The sequence below is a fragment of the Kogia breviceps genome, chromosome 10, assembly GCF_026419965.1.
Source record: "Kogia breviceps isolate mKogBre1 chromosome 10, mKogBre1 haplotype 1, whole genome shotgun sequence".
NCBI lineage: Eukaryota > Metazoa > Chordata > Mammalia > Artiodactyla > Physeteridae > Kogia > Kogia breviceps.
The window spans coordinates 79,243,111-79,259,737 of record NC_081319.1 but is presented as its reverse complement, the minus strand read 5'-3'; the positions used below and the strand labels follow the sequence as shown (position 1 = coordinate 79,259,737).

The 16,627-nt window shown below is 41.9% G+C and overlaps 1 protein-coding gene across 1 annotated transcript; it reads right to left on the bottom strand.

Annotated features, from left to right (window-relative positions):
- Nucleotides 1–2,378: 2,378 nt before the first annotated feature.
- TDRD6 (tudor domain containing 6) lies at nt 2,379–14,549 on the bottom strand. Its single transcript, XM_059076531.2, is given in 5 exon segments — nt 2,379–2,485; nt 5,566–5,655; nt 6,930–7,054; nt 8,497–11,798; nt 11,800–14,549. Coding segments are annotated over 5 exon segments (6,297 nt in total). The 3' UTR covers nt 2,379–2,455.
- Nucleotides 14,550–16,627: the final 2,078 nt, after the last annotated feature.

Below are 16,627 nucleotides of genomic sequence, written 5' to 3'. Positions count from 1 at the left end.
AGCAAAGGCAGCAGATTAAAGCAAGTAGGTAATTTGTTTGCATTTACTTTAATGGTTTACCTCTGAGGCACTCTATTTACTAAAGAAAGGTGCATAAGATTCCAGCCATCACACATTAAATCACTGATTCACCCGAAGGCTGCAACAGATAAGAAAGGACATAATTTTAACTGCCTCATTTTCCACTAGTTTTATTGATATTTAATGAATTTTTAAATTTTATATGTAGTAGTGGGAGGGGAAAAGCACAATAAATGGAGGTAAAAAGATAGCTGAGTGATTTGTGCACTTAAGTTTCCGGGAGTCGTGGAAAATGTGTTTTGTTTCCCAAGGGGTATAAACATTTCTGCCCCTGATAAGTATATTTTGGTCTAAGAATGGTCTGGTTCCTATGAATTCTCCATAATTAAGTTTAATTAAAGCCTGTGTGGACAAGGATAATCAGTACTTAGTAAGCAAGCCTGGTTAACTATTCTATTCTTATTCCTTTTGCCCAGTTAATAAGTAACTGTGTTTTCTGATTTGGCACTCAGGCCTATCTTAATGTTTTAATGTGCAAAGACACTCATTTTGAGAAATATGATTTCTCCTCTAACTGTTCAGATTAAACATTTTTAAGTAGAGAGTTAAACTGCTTAGCATGAAACTGATGGCTTTCCATAATCCGACCCTAATGCATCTTCTCTGACCTTTTCTCCCAGTAATTAATTCACAACTATATCTCCTACATGAATGAGCCAAATGTGTCTAATCATTATCCCAGGAACAAGGAATATACTCATCAACCTCAATTACGTTTAATGCAGAACACTCTCCTTTTTACTTATTGAAATTATACCCAACTTTTAAGGTTCTTAATTCTCACTATTCCCATCAGGCTTCAGGGTCTCATGTTTCAAGTACATACATCTTTTTCCCCATTCACATGTAGCAAACCTCCTTACTCATTTTAGAAATGGATAACCATTCCAATTGCACTGATGTCCCATTCAATAGCACCTCTTTAAAATCCTTTGTTGGTGGCACATGCTGATGCTGAAAGGAGAAAATAACTGCTGAAAGGATCTAGTGAGTTAAAGTTTAAAAAATACAACCTACCATAGTGCATACTGAGTATCTTTTGGGGGAAAGAAGGAAATATTTATCAAATGCCTACTCCTTTTCTGGCACTTTACATATATTATTTCTAATCTTAAAAACACTGCAAGAAAGGTTTTATTAACCCCACTTTACAGATGAGGAAGGTCAAGAGACAACAATGTTATAATAACCTATCCAGGTCACATATCTAGTAAGAAGCATATAGCTAAGATCTGTTTCCTAGAGATAGGACCTATACTTTGCATACTACCACTTATGCAAAACAATGTTTTAAAAGCATGGGCTTTGGGCTTCCCTAGCGGCGCAGGGGTTGAGAGTCCGCCTGCCGATGCAGGGGACGCGGGTTCGTGCCCCGGTCGGGGAAGATCCCACATGCCGCGGAGCGACTGGGCCCGTGAGCCACGGCCGCTGAGCCTGCGCGTCCGGAGCCTGTGCTCCGCAACTGGAGAGGCCACAGCAGTGAGCGGCCGGCGTACCGCAAAAAAAAAAAAAAAACAGCATGGGCTTTGAAGTTAGATGGGTCTAGGTTTGATCAAGCCTCCGAGATTTGCTAGCTCTTTGACATTAGGCAAATTATTTATCTTCTCTAAAAAGCTTTAATTGCCTCACCTATAAAATGTGGATAACATTAATATGCACCTCAGAATCAAGGATTAAATGAGAAAATGCATTTAAAGTACCAACTGAGTGATTAACACATAAAAGCTAACATTTAATATTACTATGTTTCCCCCAACTGTAGAATGGTGGTTCGTTCCATGACTACAGATATTCCAGAACCACAGATATTTCCTTTTTAATGAAATGACACCACTATACTTTTAAGGACAAACTTTATTCAAATCTTGTGTCGTATTAGTATACTTCTAAATTCAAACAGAATATTAGTCAAAACTAGACAGAAAGGCAAAGCTTCAGAAAGAAAACAAAAATTTTGAAGGACTTACTGCTAACAAAGCCATCCTCCCAAGTAGCATCATATAATATGCTTGTCATAAACCTATAATTTTCTATTTTAAACACTATATTCAGAAGAAACCCCAATAGTTTTTTTTTTGCAGTGTGAGTAATGTGTTAGCAAATTGTTTAGCAAAATAAATCCAACCGATTAGAAAGATAACACATTTAAAGGGAGAGGAAAGACCCCAGCTCCGTATATGCAGAAATAGCACTATAAATACACTACACAGGCAGACTGAGATCTGTTTTGTTTTTGACACATATCAAGCTTTTCGGAAACGACAACTTCTTATGACTACGTGCCCTCAATTTTCTGATATATTCTGTTGGTCTGGGCAAGGTAGCACTTGTTTAAGAGCAGCTTCTGACTGACAGGCCACGTTTATGGACGCAGTTAAATCTCTATTATCTCCAGACCTCTTTTCTGAAACAAGATGAGAAAAACCTCAAGTTGAGAAAGAAACATAAAAATAAGAAATTTTGTGTGTGTGTGTGGCGTGGGGCCATGCTGCAGCATGCAGGACCTTAGTTCCCCGAGCAGGATCGAACCTGTTCCCCCTGCAGTGGAAGCATCGCGTCCTAACCCCTGGACCGCCAGGGAAGTCCCAAGAAAATTCTTTACATGGGTGCTACCATGACAAAATTAATGTCCTCTAAAAATGGGGAGAGGGAAGAGATGAGCATTCTAATTACTACAGGGAATTATTCCGACTGACATGATTTTTTAAAATATTTTGGTCCTCACATTGTACCTATTATCATATAAAACTTCTTGAAAAAGGTTATGAAGTTGGCATATTTTCTATTTTTCTAGGATGATATTTGGCAAGGCTGATAACCAATTTGTTCTTTGTTCTCTTTCATTAGTGCGTGTTTTTCACATAATACTAAAGTCACCAAAAGCTGATTTCATTCTCCATGTGCCTCAATCTAAGAATCAGTGTGCTACTTACAAACAAGATCGTGCAATAACCAGGAACATCCAAAAAACGGAATTATCATATACACTAAAAATCTCAAAAGAAATTCCAAGAGATTATTTAACAAAGATCATTTGAACATCTGAGCTAACACAAAAAATCCTTTAAAATACGAATTTAGCATACACCTTCAAGATTAATTCAATCAACAAATTCCCTGTATTTCAAGAAATCCTCTTCTTGTTTACCTATCACCATTTTTAGCTGAAGTGGTTTTTATTTTCCTACTGCTAACATCCAAGTAAATGGATAAACCATTTTTATTTGAGGGATTCAGGGTAATTGTACCTTAAAGACTTGGCAATTCTGGTTGGTAAAGGTATTTTGTTTTAAAAACACAAGTTACCTTTGACCACAGTATCATCCAATAACAGGCAGTAAAGATCTTTTCCCACTGTCCGGAATACAGCCTAACAGAAGAAACCTTTGGATTACTACCACTGCTTTATTATAAATACAAAATAATTAAAATCAGAAAGGGGACCATAGATACACCAGAAAAATGGTGAACAACAAAAAGTAATCCTATTAAGACTATGCCAATTTGATTTGATAATGAAGTATAACATCAAGTATATTTTCTATTCTTCAAATACCCATTTATCTGGAATATCTCCACTGTAGCATTCCATGCAGGGACTAAAGTGTCCTTTTCTAATTTTCAGCTTTCAAGAGGTGAGGAAGGTCAATGATTTTTTTACAGTGAACAAATTCAATGACCTAAATGTCCAATAAGAGGAGAAATGGTTTAATGAATCATTGTCCAGTAATGTCATGTAATATTGTGCAGCTATGGCCTTCTGGTTGCAGCCAAGATGGAGTAAGCTGACTTACACTGATTACAATGGAAAATTCTGGAAAGAATACAAAAAACCAACTACCTGAGCCTTCTGAAAAGTAAATGGGATCAGAAATATAGAAGGACTGTAGTAAAAACTTGAATAACGACCCAAAACAGGGGTGAGTTTCACAGGGTTGTTGGTTTTTTTTTTTTTTTTCTCTTTTTTTCTTCCTTTTCTCCTGTTTTTTTGACCAGATGTTGGGCCAAATCAGAGCTGCCAGGCTGGGGTGGGCAGCAAAACTGAGCAAAATCCCCTCTTTCTAGCCAGTGGAGTGGGGAAAGAGGCCCCAAATACTAAAGGGTGGGGCGTGGGGGGGGAAATCCCTTCACTGTTTTTCTTTTTTTCTGCACAGCAGTCACAGTGCAGGCACCTACAAATCTGAAGGAATACGCTGGCCAGTGGATTGAGGAAAACAGCCCTTTGTTATCTGAAGAGTCGAGAGGCAGGGGGTGGGGTGTGGGGGTTTTCTCTCTCTTTTCTCTATCTGCTTCACGCCTGAGGCAGGCCTGTCAAACAGAGCTGCCTGATCAGCACCCAGGGAAACACTGGGAGAAGCATGCTTTCTGGCCAGAGGACCAGGAAACGGGGCCCCTGGGGGCTGAATAAGAGAGGACCCTTGGAGCCTCAAAGTATGGAGGAAATCTCAGAGAGGAAAGGAATTGGAAAATTTGAACCCTAATATTATATGTGAACCTAAGGTCATCCCGAACGATGCAAATGCAGAACAGAATCAAGAAAAGAAAAGCATAGCTAAGTCTTTAACCCCTGAGTGACTGTATAAACCTCTGCCCAAGTTCTAGACTAACCCCTCCGTGGCTTATGCCCTGGGCAGACCCAAACATTATAGCAAAGACATTGAAGACTAAACTGACACTGGAACCACCAAACACAGAGAGAGAGAGAGAGAGAGAGAGAACTTGTGGTATGAACCTAATCAGGTTGACCACCTGCTAAAACAAAAACGTTAACATTTTCCAGAAGATTTTAACAGCCTCCAAAGTCTTACAACATCATATTCAAAACATTCAGAATATAATCCAAAATTACTCAACATACAACGAATGAGGAAAGGCTAATCATTTCTTAAGACAATTAGTAGATGAAAACCCTGCCATGACGAGATACTGGAACTACCAGATACAGATTTTGTAGCAAGAAGTTCAACAAACTGCAAACAGGATAAACTCAAATGTCTAGACATATCATAACAGCATGGAAGATTGCCTACTGTAAAACTGGATGTACAATGAAATCAACCATGTTCAAAATATGTAGATGATATATTTATATTCCATAAAACAGAAAGATTATGAAAGAAAACCAAACTGATCAGTCCATTTGCCTTTGGAAGGATGTATTACAGGTGATCGATACTTCCTCTTTTTAACTTTGCCATATTCCCAGATTTTCTGCATCAAACGTATTTCATAAAGGTCACAAATGCCAAACAATTTTCCTTTTTTTAAATCCCAAAATGAAAATCAATGAGTAAAGCATTAATAAGAGATACTGGGCATAAACTCTAGAAACATTGCGTTATTGCTATTTTCCACTGTTATTATTACAACAGTAGTATTTTTTCCTCCATTATTCCTAAACACAAGGGCTCTGGAAATAGTTCCAGTCACCTTTCAAAATGAAAGAGAACACTCTCATTAATTACTATTTACATAAACCCATACCTCACATGGACTCTTATCCAATTTGGGTATGCCATTCCAGACATTCTCAGGGTTCACTACCTCTTCCATTCCATTTGAAAGGTTCAAAACCTACAGGAGAAAAAAAATAGTAAAAACTGGTCATTCCAAAAGCTGTAACTGATTCATGTACCACAGCAACCGTTTTTAAAATGAAATACTTTCAAAGGTAATTAAATGATTTTATTGAACATCAATATTACATTTCAACTCAATGGTACTTCAGTTCAAAAAACGTACATTGAGTATCTATGCCTAGAGATCAAAGGCATAAAATTTAGATCTCAAGGAGTTCAAAATTTTGTGGAGAAACAGACCACTAAGCAGACAATTACAATACAGTGTAGGAAGTACAGACTCCTGCAATAGGAGGTATAGGAATACAACACAGGTATAAAGCTTTTGTTGGCGGGGGACAGAGAGGAGTGAAGAGATGGAGAGATTTAGAAAATAATGCTAGTGAATGCTTCCTGGAAGAGGCAATGGCTAATCTTTTAAAGATAAGTGGAAATTAACCAGCTTGGGAAGGGGACAGAATACAGGCAAATAGAACTGCATTATTAACTATATCAAAGAAGCCAAACACAAGAGTATATATAAGAGAAATCAAGCAGTATGGTGTTCATCTAATATAAGATACAAAACCCAAAGCAGTAAGACCTAAGGCTGGAGAGGTACATGGATGCTCAACCCCAGAGAACCTCCTGTGGCATGTTAATGACTTTTCTAGACTTGAGGATCTCAGATTTTCATGGTGCAAGAGTATACGTTACTGGCCCTTCCCCTGGAAATTCTCAATCAGCCAACCAGGGCAAGGTCCAGGAATCTATCAATACATTTAAGAAATGTGCCAGGTGATTCTGATTAAGGTGGTTTTCAGACCACAGGAAAAACACAGTCTACTGGAGGTTTCCAAGGGGTTTTCCACAAGCGAATGATGGAGTCAGATTTGCAACTGACAAACTTCACACTGGCAGTGTGGAGAATCAACTGAACAAAGACTAGAAGTAAACCAATAGAAGGTTATTAGAGGTATCTAGCTGTGAAACGAGAGACTTAATCAAGACAGTGGCATTAGGTATAAAATTTTTTAACCAAGAGATAAGAAGTGGAAGGTGCAGAACTCAGTGACTGATAGATAGGATTTAGGAAGTAAGGGAGATGAAAGAGCCTTGGATGCTTATATATGAACTTTTTAAATGATTTTTGCACTGCATCAAATTATCAGGGGGAATGAGCAGGTAAATAATCTATTCAATTGGATTTTCTAGTCTGATAAAGTTTGGCAAAATTTCCTTAACAATCTGCAAGTACATTTTGAGACAAAGTACTTCAGTTTTACATACCCTTGTGCCTTCTTGAGCTATTTCCAAAATCTCACATTTAGACCACGTGTTTCTTAGACTTGACCACACAACACATTTGGATCCGACAGTAAATCCTTTCAGAGTGTAGGTGTTCTCTGGTTGAGCTGCCAAATTGAATAGAGCAAGACTCAATGCATACCTCTTAATTCCTTAAAGATATGCAAGCAAAGCATTTCCCTAACATGCATTTACTATTCTCATATCATCAATATCACATGTGGTACAACATGTTCTAAATCTCCCTCCCTCGATTTTATTTTTAAATTCCTCCAGTGGCCCTTCCCCGTATAATTCCTTACCGCTCTCCTCAAGAAACACGACCATGATGTGCTGTTTTTTTAAGGATGTGAATCTGATTTCTAACATTGAGAGTTACTACTTAAAGCTGGCTATTATTGCCAGATGTAATGTGGTCTGTGGTTACAACAGCCATTTCTACAGCAAAGCAGCATGGTACATACAAGTGAGCAGACATTTTTATCACAAAGCTGTTACTTATTATTAAAATCTGACAATGAGGACTAAAAATCCAGGGTGGTATTTAAATAAATTACCATACATCCACAGGATGGCATACTACAAAACTAAAATATTTTTGAAAGCATATTTAAGGGATTAAAATGCAGGATTCAACACTGCATGACAGTATGACCTCTAGTTAGTTTTTTAAACTGTATGTAAGTAGACACACACAGAAAGGGTGAGAAATGCCAGGAAGGAAGTATATACACCATCATAGTATTCACAGTGGCCATTTCTTGGTGGTAGAATTATGATGATTTTCATTCTCCTTAGTCTATTGTTTTCTCTATTTTGTACAATGGCTCAAATCTAATAATATAAAAATTGACACTTAAAAAGTGTAACATTGATTATTTTTTAAAACCCTAAAAGATAGCTATTTTGTGTAACTTTCAAATCTCGTTAAGTAGCCAAGAAAATAGCAGCAAAAATAATTTATAAAAAAGTTAATGACAATAAATGTTCTCCAATATTTACTCATGGCTGTAAACTTCCTTGATTAATACAGGCTCCCTAACTTGGTTTTTTTAAGGGTTTCTAAACGAATGGCAAGGTATATGATGAAGCAAAACAGTTAATTTTTAAAACTGTACTGAAATGATCCCTACTGTAAATTCATGCCTACTTTATGCTTGGCAAAGGAACACTATATTTTTCAAAACTTACAAAAAAACATAACCTCTTGATTTTAGAGATGATTTGTTTATATTTTAAATGTGATTACTTTTTGGAGGCACAGACTTGAAGCATTCTATTTTTAAAAGCAAAATTAATAATTCAGCATTTCACCCAGCATATAAAGAATTATTTTACATTGATTTTACTACTTAACTACCCACGTTTAAAATACCCTTCGTAAAATCCAAATCTGATTCTCTTCTCAGGTTTGAACCTTCCCTCCCCCAAATTAATATTTTAAAAATTCAAATAAGAAGTATTCTCTTTTCTTTAAAACAAATAAGTACTTTTCACTTAGTTAAGTAAAAGCAAATGGGAAAAAAACAACAACAAAACCCGCACATACCCGAGACATGATCTGGTAAAGTGTGATTGTGTTTCCTTCTGGGTTCTTCTTCAGAAAACACAGAGTTCAACGATGACACGGCATCTCTAAACAGAGATGTACATTCTGTAAATTCTTCTTTATAGATATTCATTTCAATCTGCATCTTGGCATAGCAAGTCTTTCTGTGCTGGCACAGCCTATGCTCATCAAAGCATTCCGCACAACTGGACCTTCTTGTGTCGTCAGCACCCAGGGATTCTTGGGCTTTCTGACTAACTCTTAAAGACAAAGGGTTTATTTTGTCCTCTAGACACAGCTGGGCTGTAGGTAATTCTAGTTCAGGCTGTTTCTTGGCTTCACAGTTGAGGGGCAGTAGCCCTGGCAATGGTGGCAGGGTGGCCGCTGGGTCACAGCCTTGGGAAAGAGGCACAGACAGAGGCATCAGGCCCAGCTCTTCTTCCTCCTCATCTGCAACTAAGGAATGTTGCAATTCAATGGATTCCAGCTCCAGGAATTCTTTGGACTCATCATCAGGAGAAAGCTCCACCTCAAGGGAATTCAGTTCCAGTGTCTCCTTTGTTTCGGTGGCATGTGGTAACAATGTGCTAAATCCTGTAATTAGGTATTTATCATCAAACTTTGCTTTGTCACCCAGATGGCACTCGACTTTATCTTCCAGCATCTCAGTGCCAATTTCATCTTTGCCTGGGTTTTCAAAATTTTCAAAAATGTTATCAGTTTTAGGCTCAAAGAATTTACCTGGTTTGGTTTCAATGATGTTTAAGTCTTTGTCAATTCTTCCCAAGAGCTTACCTGTCTGTGATTCGACATAGAGTGCTTTCTCTTGTCCAGCTTTGCTACTTGATTTCTGAAGTCCAACATCGGGACCGGGGGACCCAAGAGCTCCCTTTATGTCTGGGCCATTTTTTTCATAGGGCAGGTCACTGTCACTCACACCAATCTTTGAATATTTCTTCATTTTCTCACTAATACTTTCGCCTTTGCTTTTCAAGTCAACGATGGCTAAAAGGATATCACAAACATCCCTTTTGATTTCTAATATTGTTATCTCCAAAATATCTTCTGTTACTATTTCATAAAAGTAGTCATTTCCCTCTTGAGGGCATGCACCTTCTGAAATATTAAATCCTGAGAGGCAACATGGAAAGGCTTGCATGGGAACTGCCAACAGTTCAGAAGGGATGTTCCAGAGGGCTTTGGGGTCCACACAGTCTTCAACGTTTCCAAAGTCCACAAGCCTGACGGACACAAGAGAATCTTCACAAATATTGGTGACAAGAGCCCTGTAATAATGCCCGTCTTCTCTGTATCTCACTATGCAAGGATCTCCAATATGAGGGCAGGGGATGCAGCTTCTCCAAGCTGTCACCTGCTCTCCAGCAGTTTGTACTTCCACTTCTAAATACTGAAGTTTCTCTGTGTCCGCAAACTGACACCAAAAATATTCAGGTCCCTCGATCACCGTGGCATAAGCTCGTATCATCTTCATCTTTGGATTATACCAGTTAAGAAATACAGAAGTGTCTATGTCTGTTTTGTTGACAGACTTTGAACAGGCACCTTTAATTATTTGGGTAGAAAGTCCTATTTGAGATTTTTCACTGAAAGCATATCTGCTCATCATATCTTCTGCTATGATCCCATGTTCATCAGCAAGAATAACTTCCCATTTGTCTTGAAATTGAACAAATTCGCATCTTAGTTGAGCCTCCTCTGTCCTTCGGGAAAAGTAACGCATCATTTCCTTATGGTTTAAAATCTTAGGAGCTCCAAGGCCCCTTAAGGAACAGTGAATGCACAGTCTGGGTAATAGTGCATTAACAAGGTCAAGTTTGCCTACTGTGTTGGTGTGAACCACAGAAACATTGCCATAATCTATAAACTGCACAGAGAGAAGGTCATTGGGTTGTTGTTCCTTGACCACAGCACGATACCATAAATTATCTTCTGGGAAAACAGCACATATTATATCTCCTCTTTGCAAAGGTGGACCTGCATAATATTCAGGTCGTGTTCTAGCAGTGTTTAACCTCTCTGAAAGATGATTAATTTCAGCCTCATCTTCTGTTAGTTGAACATAAAAGTCTGAAAGGTCATTTATATGAGAAACATATACAGTTGTTTTAAAGCCAGGCATTATAGTCTTCTGAGGGAACTCAGAAAATTTTAGAGGCAAACCTTTGTTACATGAATCTCCTATTTTTCTCTCTGGAAGAGTGGCTTCTAGTTTTGTGGCTTTCAAAGGGGGCTCAGCCGAACTTTCTAATTTCTTTTCTACTGGTAATGGAGACACTTGATTATTTTTATTTGCCACAGAGTCCTGATATTGAGTGACTAAGTTTGTCTTCATTGAACTGCATAAAAATTTGATGTCTTTACATGCTGAGCTGACCTTAGGTTTGTATGATTCTCCTAAGATCGCCAAACTGTCTGATTTGTTCTCTATTGATTTACTTAAATGCTTTGTAGGTGACAACTTCACAGCTTCCTTTTTTGCTTCAAGAGTTTCAGTTGTAGAGAGGAGTGATTCATTTTCTTTTTTTCTTGTCCCACCTTTGGAACCCAGGAGTTCTAACTTCTCATTAATACTAGCATTAATTTGAATACTGTCATCATATAGTTCTATAATCAGTCTTCCATCTGGATCTTTTGCTACAACCAAAGCCTTCAATGACTTATCTGAAATAGTCTCCTGAAACCACGTTGTAACTTCTTCTGGTATATGATCAGGAATATCAGATAATGAACATTTAATGGCTTGCATGGGCAAAAGTAAGACGTCATATGCATCGCTAGGTATTGGAAGCAGATCATCATTTGTTACCACATAAATATTCCCAAAATCAACAAAAAAGACTTTACTTGGTTCTTTTTCTATGATTATCCCCCTATACCAGTTTCCATCAGAATACCTGGCAAGGCACAATATGCTGGGGACCAAGGGAGATGTTTTTAAATTCAGCAAAACTTTACTTAATTGTGTAATATGATATGACAACTGTTCTAAAATATTTGCATTTCTTCCCAGCTGGCAATAAAATGTCCAAGGGTCATCGATATGGGTTATATACACTGATTCTTCACTTCCAATTTTCATATCATGTGTAGAATAGTAGTAAGAACGGAGCTGAACAGAGGACTCCAGAGGCTTCTGAAGTTTTACTGGTCTTGCAAGTCTCTGTTCTACCAAAAAATGGCACGCACTCTGGAAAGGTGTTAGCAAATCCACGACATTAAACAGTTCTTCAATGTGAATGGAAGCCAAAGCAAATATTGTGCATTTTAACTCGATTGTCTTCCCATGCCTTATGCACAAATTCACTAAAAGCTTGGATTGCCTTTTCATCCCAAACAAAAGGATTGTGACCCGTTGGTTGAATTAAATTATAAAGGCTGCACCTAAAAGCTTGAACCTTAACCTTGAGAAACTCTTCACTAATTGAATAAATATTCTTCACAGATACCGTTTCTTCATCTCCATAATCTACAAATATGACATTGACATGCTCTGAAGATTGTGCCCCAGTAATCAGAGCTCTGGACCATTTTCCATTTGCTGTTCGTTTTGCCAAACAAGCAGGGGTGGTTCCCTGGTAGGGAGTAGCTGTATTCTTGCAATGGTCTTGAATACTACACATTAGAGCTTTAAATCCTTCTATGTTCCTGGTCAGCTGGCACCAGAAATAGCCAGGGTTTTCAACATGAGACACTTTGACTTCTACTGTACTTCCAACTTCTAGCTCCTCTTTACAAGAAGAGCCTGGCTTAATGCCCAAGAAATTCTGTACAAGAGGAGAAAAAACAGACACTCTTTTCTCTTTGTCCTGTACAACTAGTCCAGTTGAAACGTTTGTCACAACTGTTGTGTCATTCACAGTTTCTGGAACAGCTGTAGTTTCACCCTCTCTCTTGACTTTGTGTTCTACTTCCTTCTCGGCAGATGTTTTGTTATTGTCTGCAGTAAAATGGTTTGAAACATGCCCTGGAGACTGGGCACTTATGCAAATATTTTCCTTTGTTTCAAATTCCTGATACTTGGCAAATCCAGCCTGAGCAATTACCTTACTAACGTTTTCTTCCCCTGTTATTGATTCATCAAGAATCTCAATAACATACTGACTATCCTGCTTATCAAGGACATGGATAACTAATTCTTTGTGGAGCACAGTCTTTTTAAAAAAGGAAATTGCCTCCTGGCTCCAAGTTTTTCCCAAAGGCCAAATATCAGCCAGGGTGCACCTCAGGGCCAGTATTGGTAGCCGCCTAAACTGAGGGAGCAGCATTCTCACATCATGCAGGTCCATATTTTCTGAATTGCCCCGGTCAACGAAGAATACATCCACACTCTTGTCGTTTAATCGGGTGACCATAGCCCGATAATAGCCCCTTTCTTTCCATTTCACACAGCAAAGGTCATCGGCTTCAGGTTTCAAAACAACACCATCCAGCTTACTGGCAGAGGCATAGAAACCGCACATTCTCCTCATCAATTTGCTGAAGGTGCCGTTGTGTTTCCTCAACCTAATCCAAAACTCAGAAGGATTTTTCACAAACTCCACCTGGGCATCATAGAAGGCGTTCATCTTTAACCTGATAGATGTCAAGGCTGGGAGTGAAATCTCTTCATCCACTTCTTCAGCAGAAGACTGAGACTGAAAAGCTGTTTCCAGTTCCTCCTCCCCGCCCTCCTCCTCCTCCTCTATTCCCTGGCTCTGAAGGAATCGGTCAGCCAAGCAACAGGACTGCACTCCGAACACACAGTTAAGATTAATCCCATCTTCTCCATACAGGGTGACGTAATACACATGCTCAAAGGAAGAGTAAAATTCAATCTTTGCATCCACTGCCTGGCCCAGAAACAGTGCCTTCAGGTCACCAATCTGTGACTGAGACCAGCCTCTGCCACCATCCCAGAGTCCGTACAAAGCGCAAGGGTATGTCACCACGGGCACTCGAAAATATTCGGGCAGCAAGTAGCGAAGGCTACTACAACTCACTAACTCCTTCCTTCCATAGTCCACATGAAGTACCTGGGCACAGCGCTGGGGCCGGAAAGTCTCAAGCAAGAGAGCTCTGTACCAATGTCCATCCAACCCGCAGGATGCGCACGGAGAACCCGGCTTGTCTGGGCTCTCCTCCCAGGTAGCACTGGTATAGTTCTCATCCCCTGTCCCGGGGGAACCCCTATATATCTGGGCCATGCTCTCAGAGAGGTGGTGGATCTCCTGTGAGAGGCTGCAGAGCTGACAGTGAATGCGGTGGGGATGGCACACCTGGGTGACCACCATGGGCTCCGTCACGCCCAGCTGCAGCTGGGGGTAGAAGTAATCCAGGCCAGGCTGCTCCTGCTTGGGTGGGATTCGTGGGACGACAGGGGCCCCGGGGCCCAGGACAGCTGCGGTGGCTGAGAGGTAGTGCTTGAGCAGGGAGCGGAAAAGGCCGTCGGGTACCTGCCGGGCCAAGCCGAGCTCCTGCATCTGCTGGTACAGCTCGGGCACCTCCAGGAGGACCAGGCCGTGGAGCAGCAGCACGTCCAGGACCCGTCCGTGCATCTCCTTGCCCTGCAGGTTGCTAAGGAAGTCCACGGCGCTGGCAGCCCAGTGCTGGGGCTTGCCCCCACCCACGCCGCCACCACCTGCAGGTACCAGGCCAGCCAGCACGCAGCCCAGCACCTCTGACGGCATGTGGAAGAACTCATTGCGCCCAGACGCCAGCGAGTCCGCACCGGCCGTGATGGTGCGACCCTTGTCCAGCAGGAAGACGCGGCTCTCCTGCGCCTGCCGGCTGACCACGCGGCCGCGTTGCCACAGCAGACCCGCCTGCACCAGGCACAGCTCGCCCGTTGAGGCTGAGGCGCCGCCCAGCGCCCACGGGCCGCGCGCAGCCGCCGCCGCTTCCTGGATCTCCCGGCTCAGCCTCACGTACTCGTCCTGCTGCTCGCCCACCAGCCCCCAGAGCTGCACGGGGATCACTTCGGGCTGCACGTCCACGAAGGACACCCGCAGCACCAGCGAGGCCCCCGGCGTCGGCAGCCCCGGCGTCGAGCGCATCTCTGCCGTGCCGCCCGGCCCGCGAAGCCCCCGCGCCGCTGGAAGGAGAGCCCCGCAGACTCGGGCTCGCAGGACACACGGACTGGGAAGGACACCAAGCCGGGCGTCCCCTCCGCAACACCGCCTCCGGTACTCCCGGGCTCGCGCTAACTGGTAAGACCCTACGACCCGACCAACCGCCCACGGTTGGGCCGCCGCGCAGGCATTTGTAGCGCGAGGCGGCCCGGCTTCCGGCCGGGCGGTGGGGCGGAGCCGGGCCGCGGGGCGGCGGCGGGGACCGGTGCTGGGGGGCGCAGGAGGGGCCTCGAGGGCCGAGACGTGGCGGGATCCGGACGCCACCTACCTCTTCTCAGAGCGCCTTCGACTCTGGAGCACGCAGGGAGTCGGCAGGGCCTGGGGCGGCGGGGAGGCCCAGACCACGCAGGGACCTCCTTTTCGGCCGTCCGGCTGAGACCGACGAAGCCCGGCGAGCCCGGCGCGGTGCTAGCCATTGCAGAACCGGGGAGGAGAAAGGGAGGCGCCCACCGCAAGTTCTGGGCGTTGGGCCGGAATTCTCGGAGGCCTGGGGCTCTCCTGCTGCGGACCGCGCGGTGGCGCTTGCGCCCCCGGGGCAGGGCGTTCGTTGGCTGTGTGCTCTCAGCGTTGTGGCCTCGAGCAGGTCGCTGACAGTCTCTTCTATGAACCTGTTTGATCGCCTGAATGGATACAGTTGTGATAAGGGTTAAATTAAAGTATGAGAGTATATGAAGACTGTTAAATGTTTCTTTCCCCACGATTACCCGGTGTGAGTTTCTCTGCTCTTTCGTTTGCCCACTTTGCAGGCGTTTAGTCTTCATTTACGTACGGAGCTAGCACAGAACTGGGCTCAGAGAAGGTCAAGAGTCATGGAAGAAACATGACTTCCAACGCTTGCTGTATCTGCTATGGCGGAGGGCCTCTTGGCTGGACTGTCGTTCTTTTTCCCACCTAAATCTTACCAAGGTAACCCTTAGGAGGGTTTGTTTGTCAACGGGAAGGGGAATGGAAAAGTGCAGGCAAACTAGGCGTAACTCTCAGAGTTACTACATTTGTGCAGAAATGTTTGTTCATTGGCGAAGTTAGGCACCGTCCTAGGGGTTTCTCATACTTTTCCACTTCACTTTTTCACATTTTGAAATGTCATCAAATTTAATAACAGATGAAATCAAGACAGTGCTTAATATAACCCTGGCCTGACAGTGTAAATCTCAGTGTCTTCAGTCTATCCAAATTAGAGGTTGCCAGGTGCTTCCAAAGCCTCCCATGCTTGCTATGCAGTTTCACATTGTGTGGCAGTTGTCTTTGATCACTGTGTCATCCCACCAGCTTGGAAGCGCCTTGTGGCAAGAACTGTTTGTTGCATTCCTGGAATTGAGCAGGGGGGCTGAGGCAATAAATACTCGCTGAATGAATATATGAAGAATGATTTTGATTTCTCTAAAATGTTAGACATTTACCTGATAAACTCATCCTAGAAAACTCAGTTCAATTTTCCAAATTTTCTCTAATGTTTGACATTAATAATGGAAGAAAAATAAACATTTGGTTTAAACGCATCTAGCAAGTTCTAGCTCAAATGTCTCTTCCTCATGACTTTACTATTCCCAGGCAGAATTGATTATTCCCCCCCTTTTACATGCCTCTATTATATTATCTATCACATCTTGCAATTGTTTCCTTTTGCTCTGTCCTACCAAAGTGTGAACTTCTGGAAAGCAGGAACTCTTCTCATTTATTTTTGTATTCTCAATGCCCCGCACAGTGCTGGACTTTTGGTTAGCACACAATAAATGTTTAACAACAAAAAAGTAGATAATCTGGCACTATATCCTTGATGATGGAAGGAAGGAGTTCATTATAAAATGGTCTTACTGTCATGTGGGATTGTTTGATCCAACATGGAATCATGATTTCAACTAATCTATTTCAGTTCAAGCTGTGTAACCCAGCTCTTACAGAGACCACAGCGTTGTAGACAACAATCTAAGCAAATGACTTCTGTTTCCTGTTTAACTTGCCCCCCACCCTTTTTCTGTAACTCAGAGCCTCTAATCCTCAAT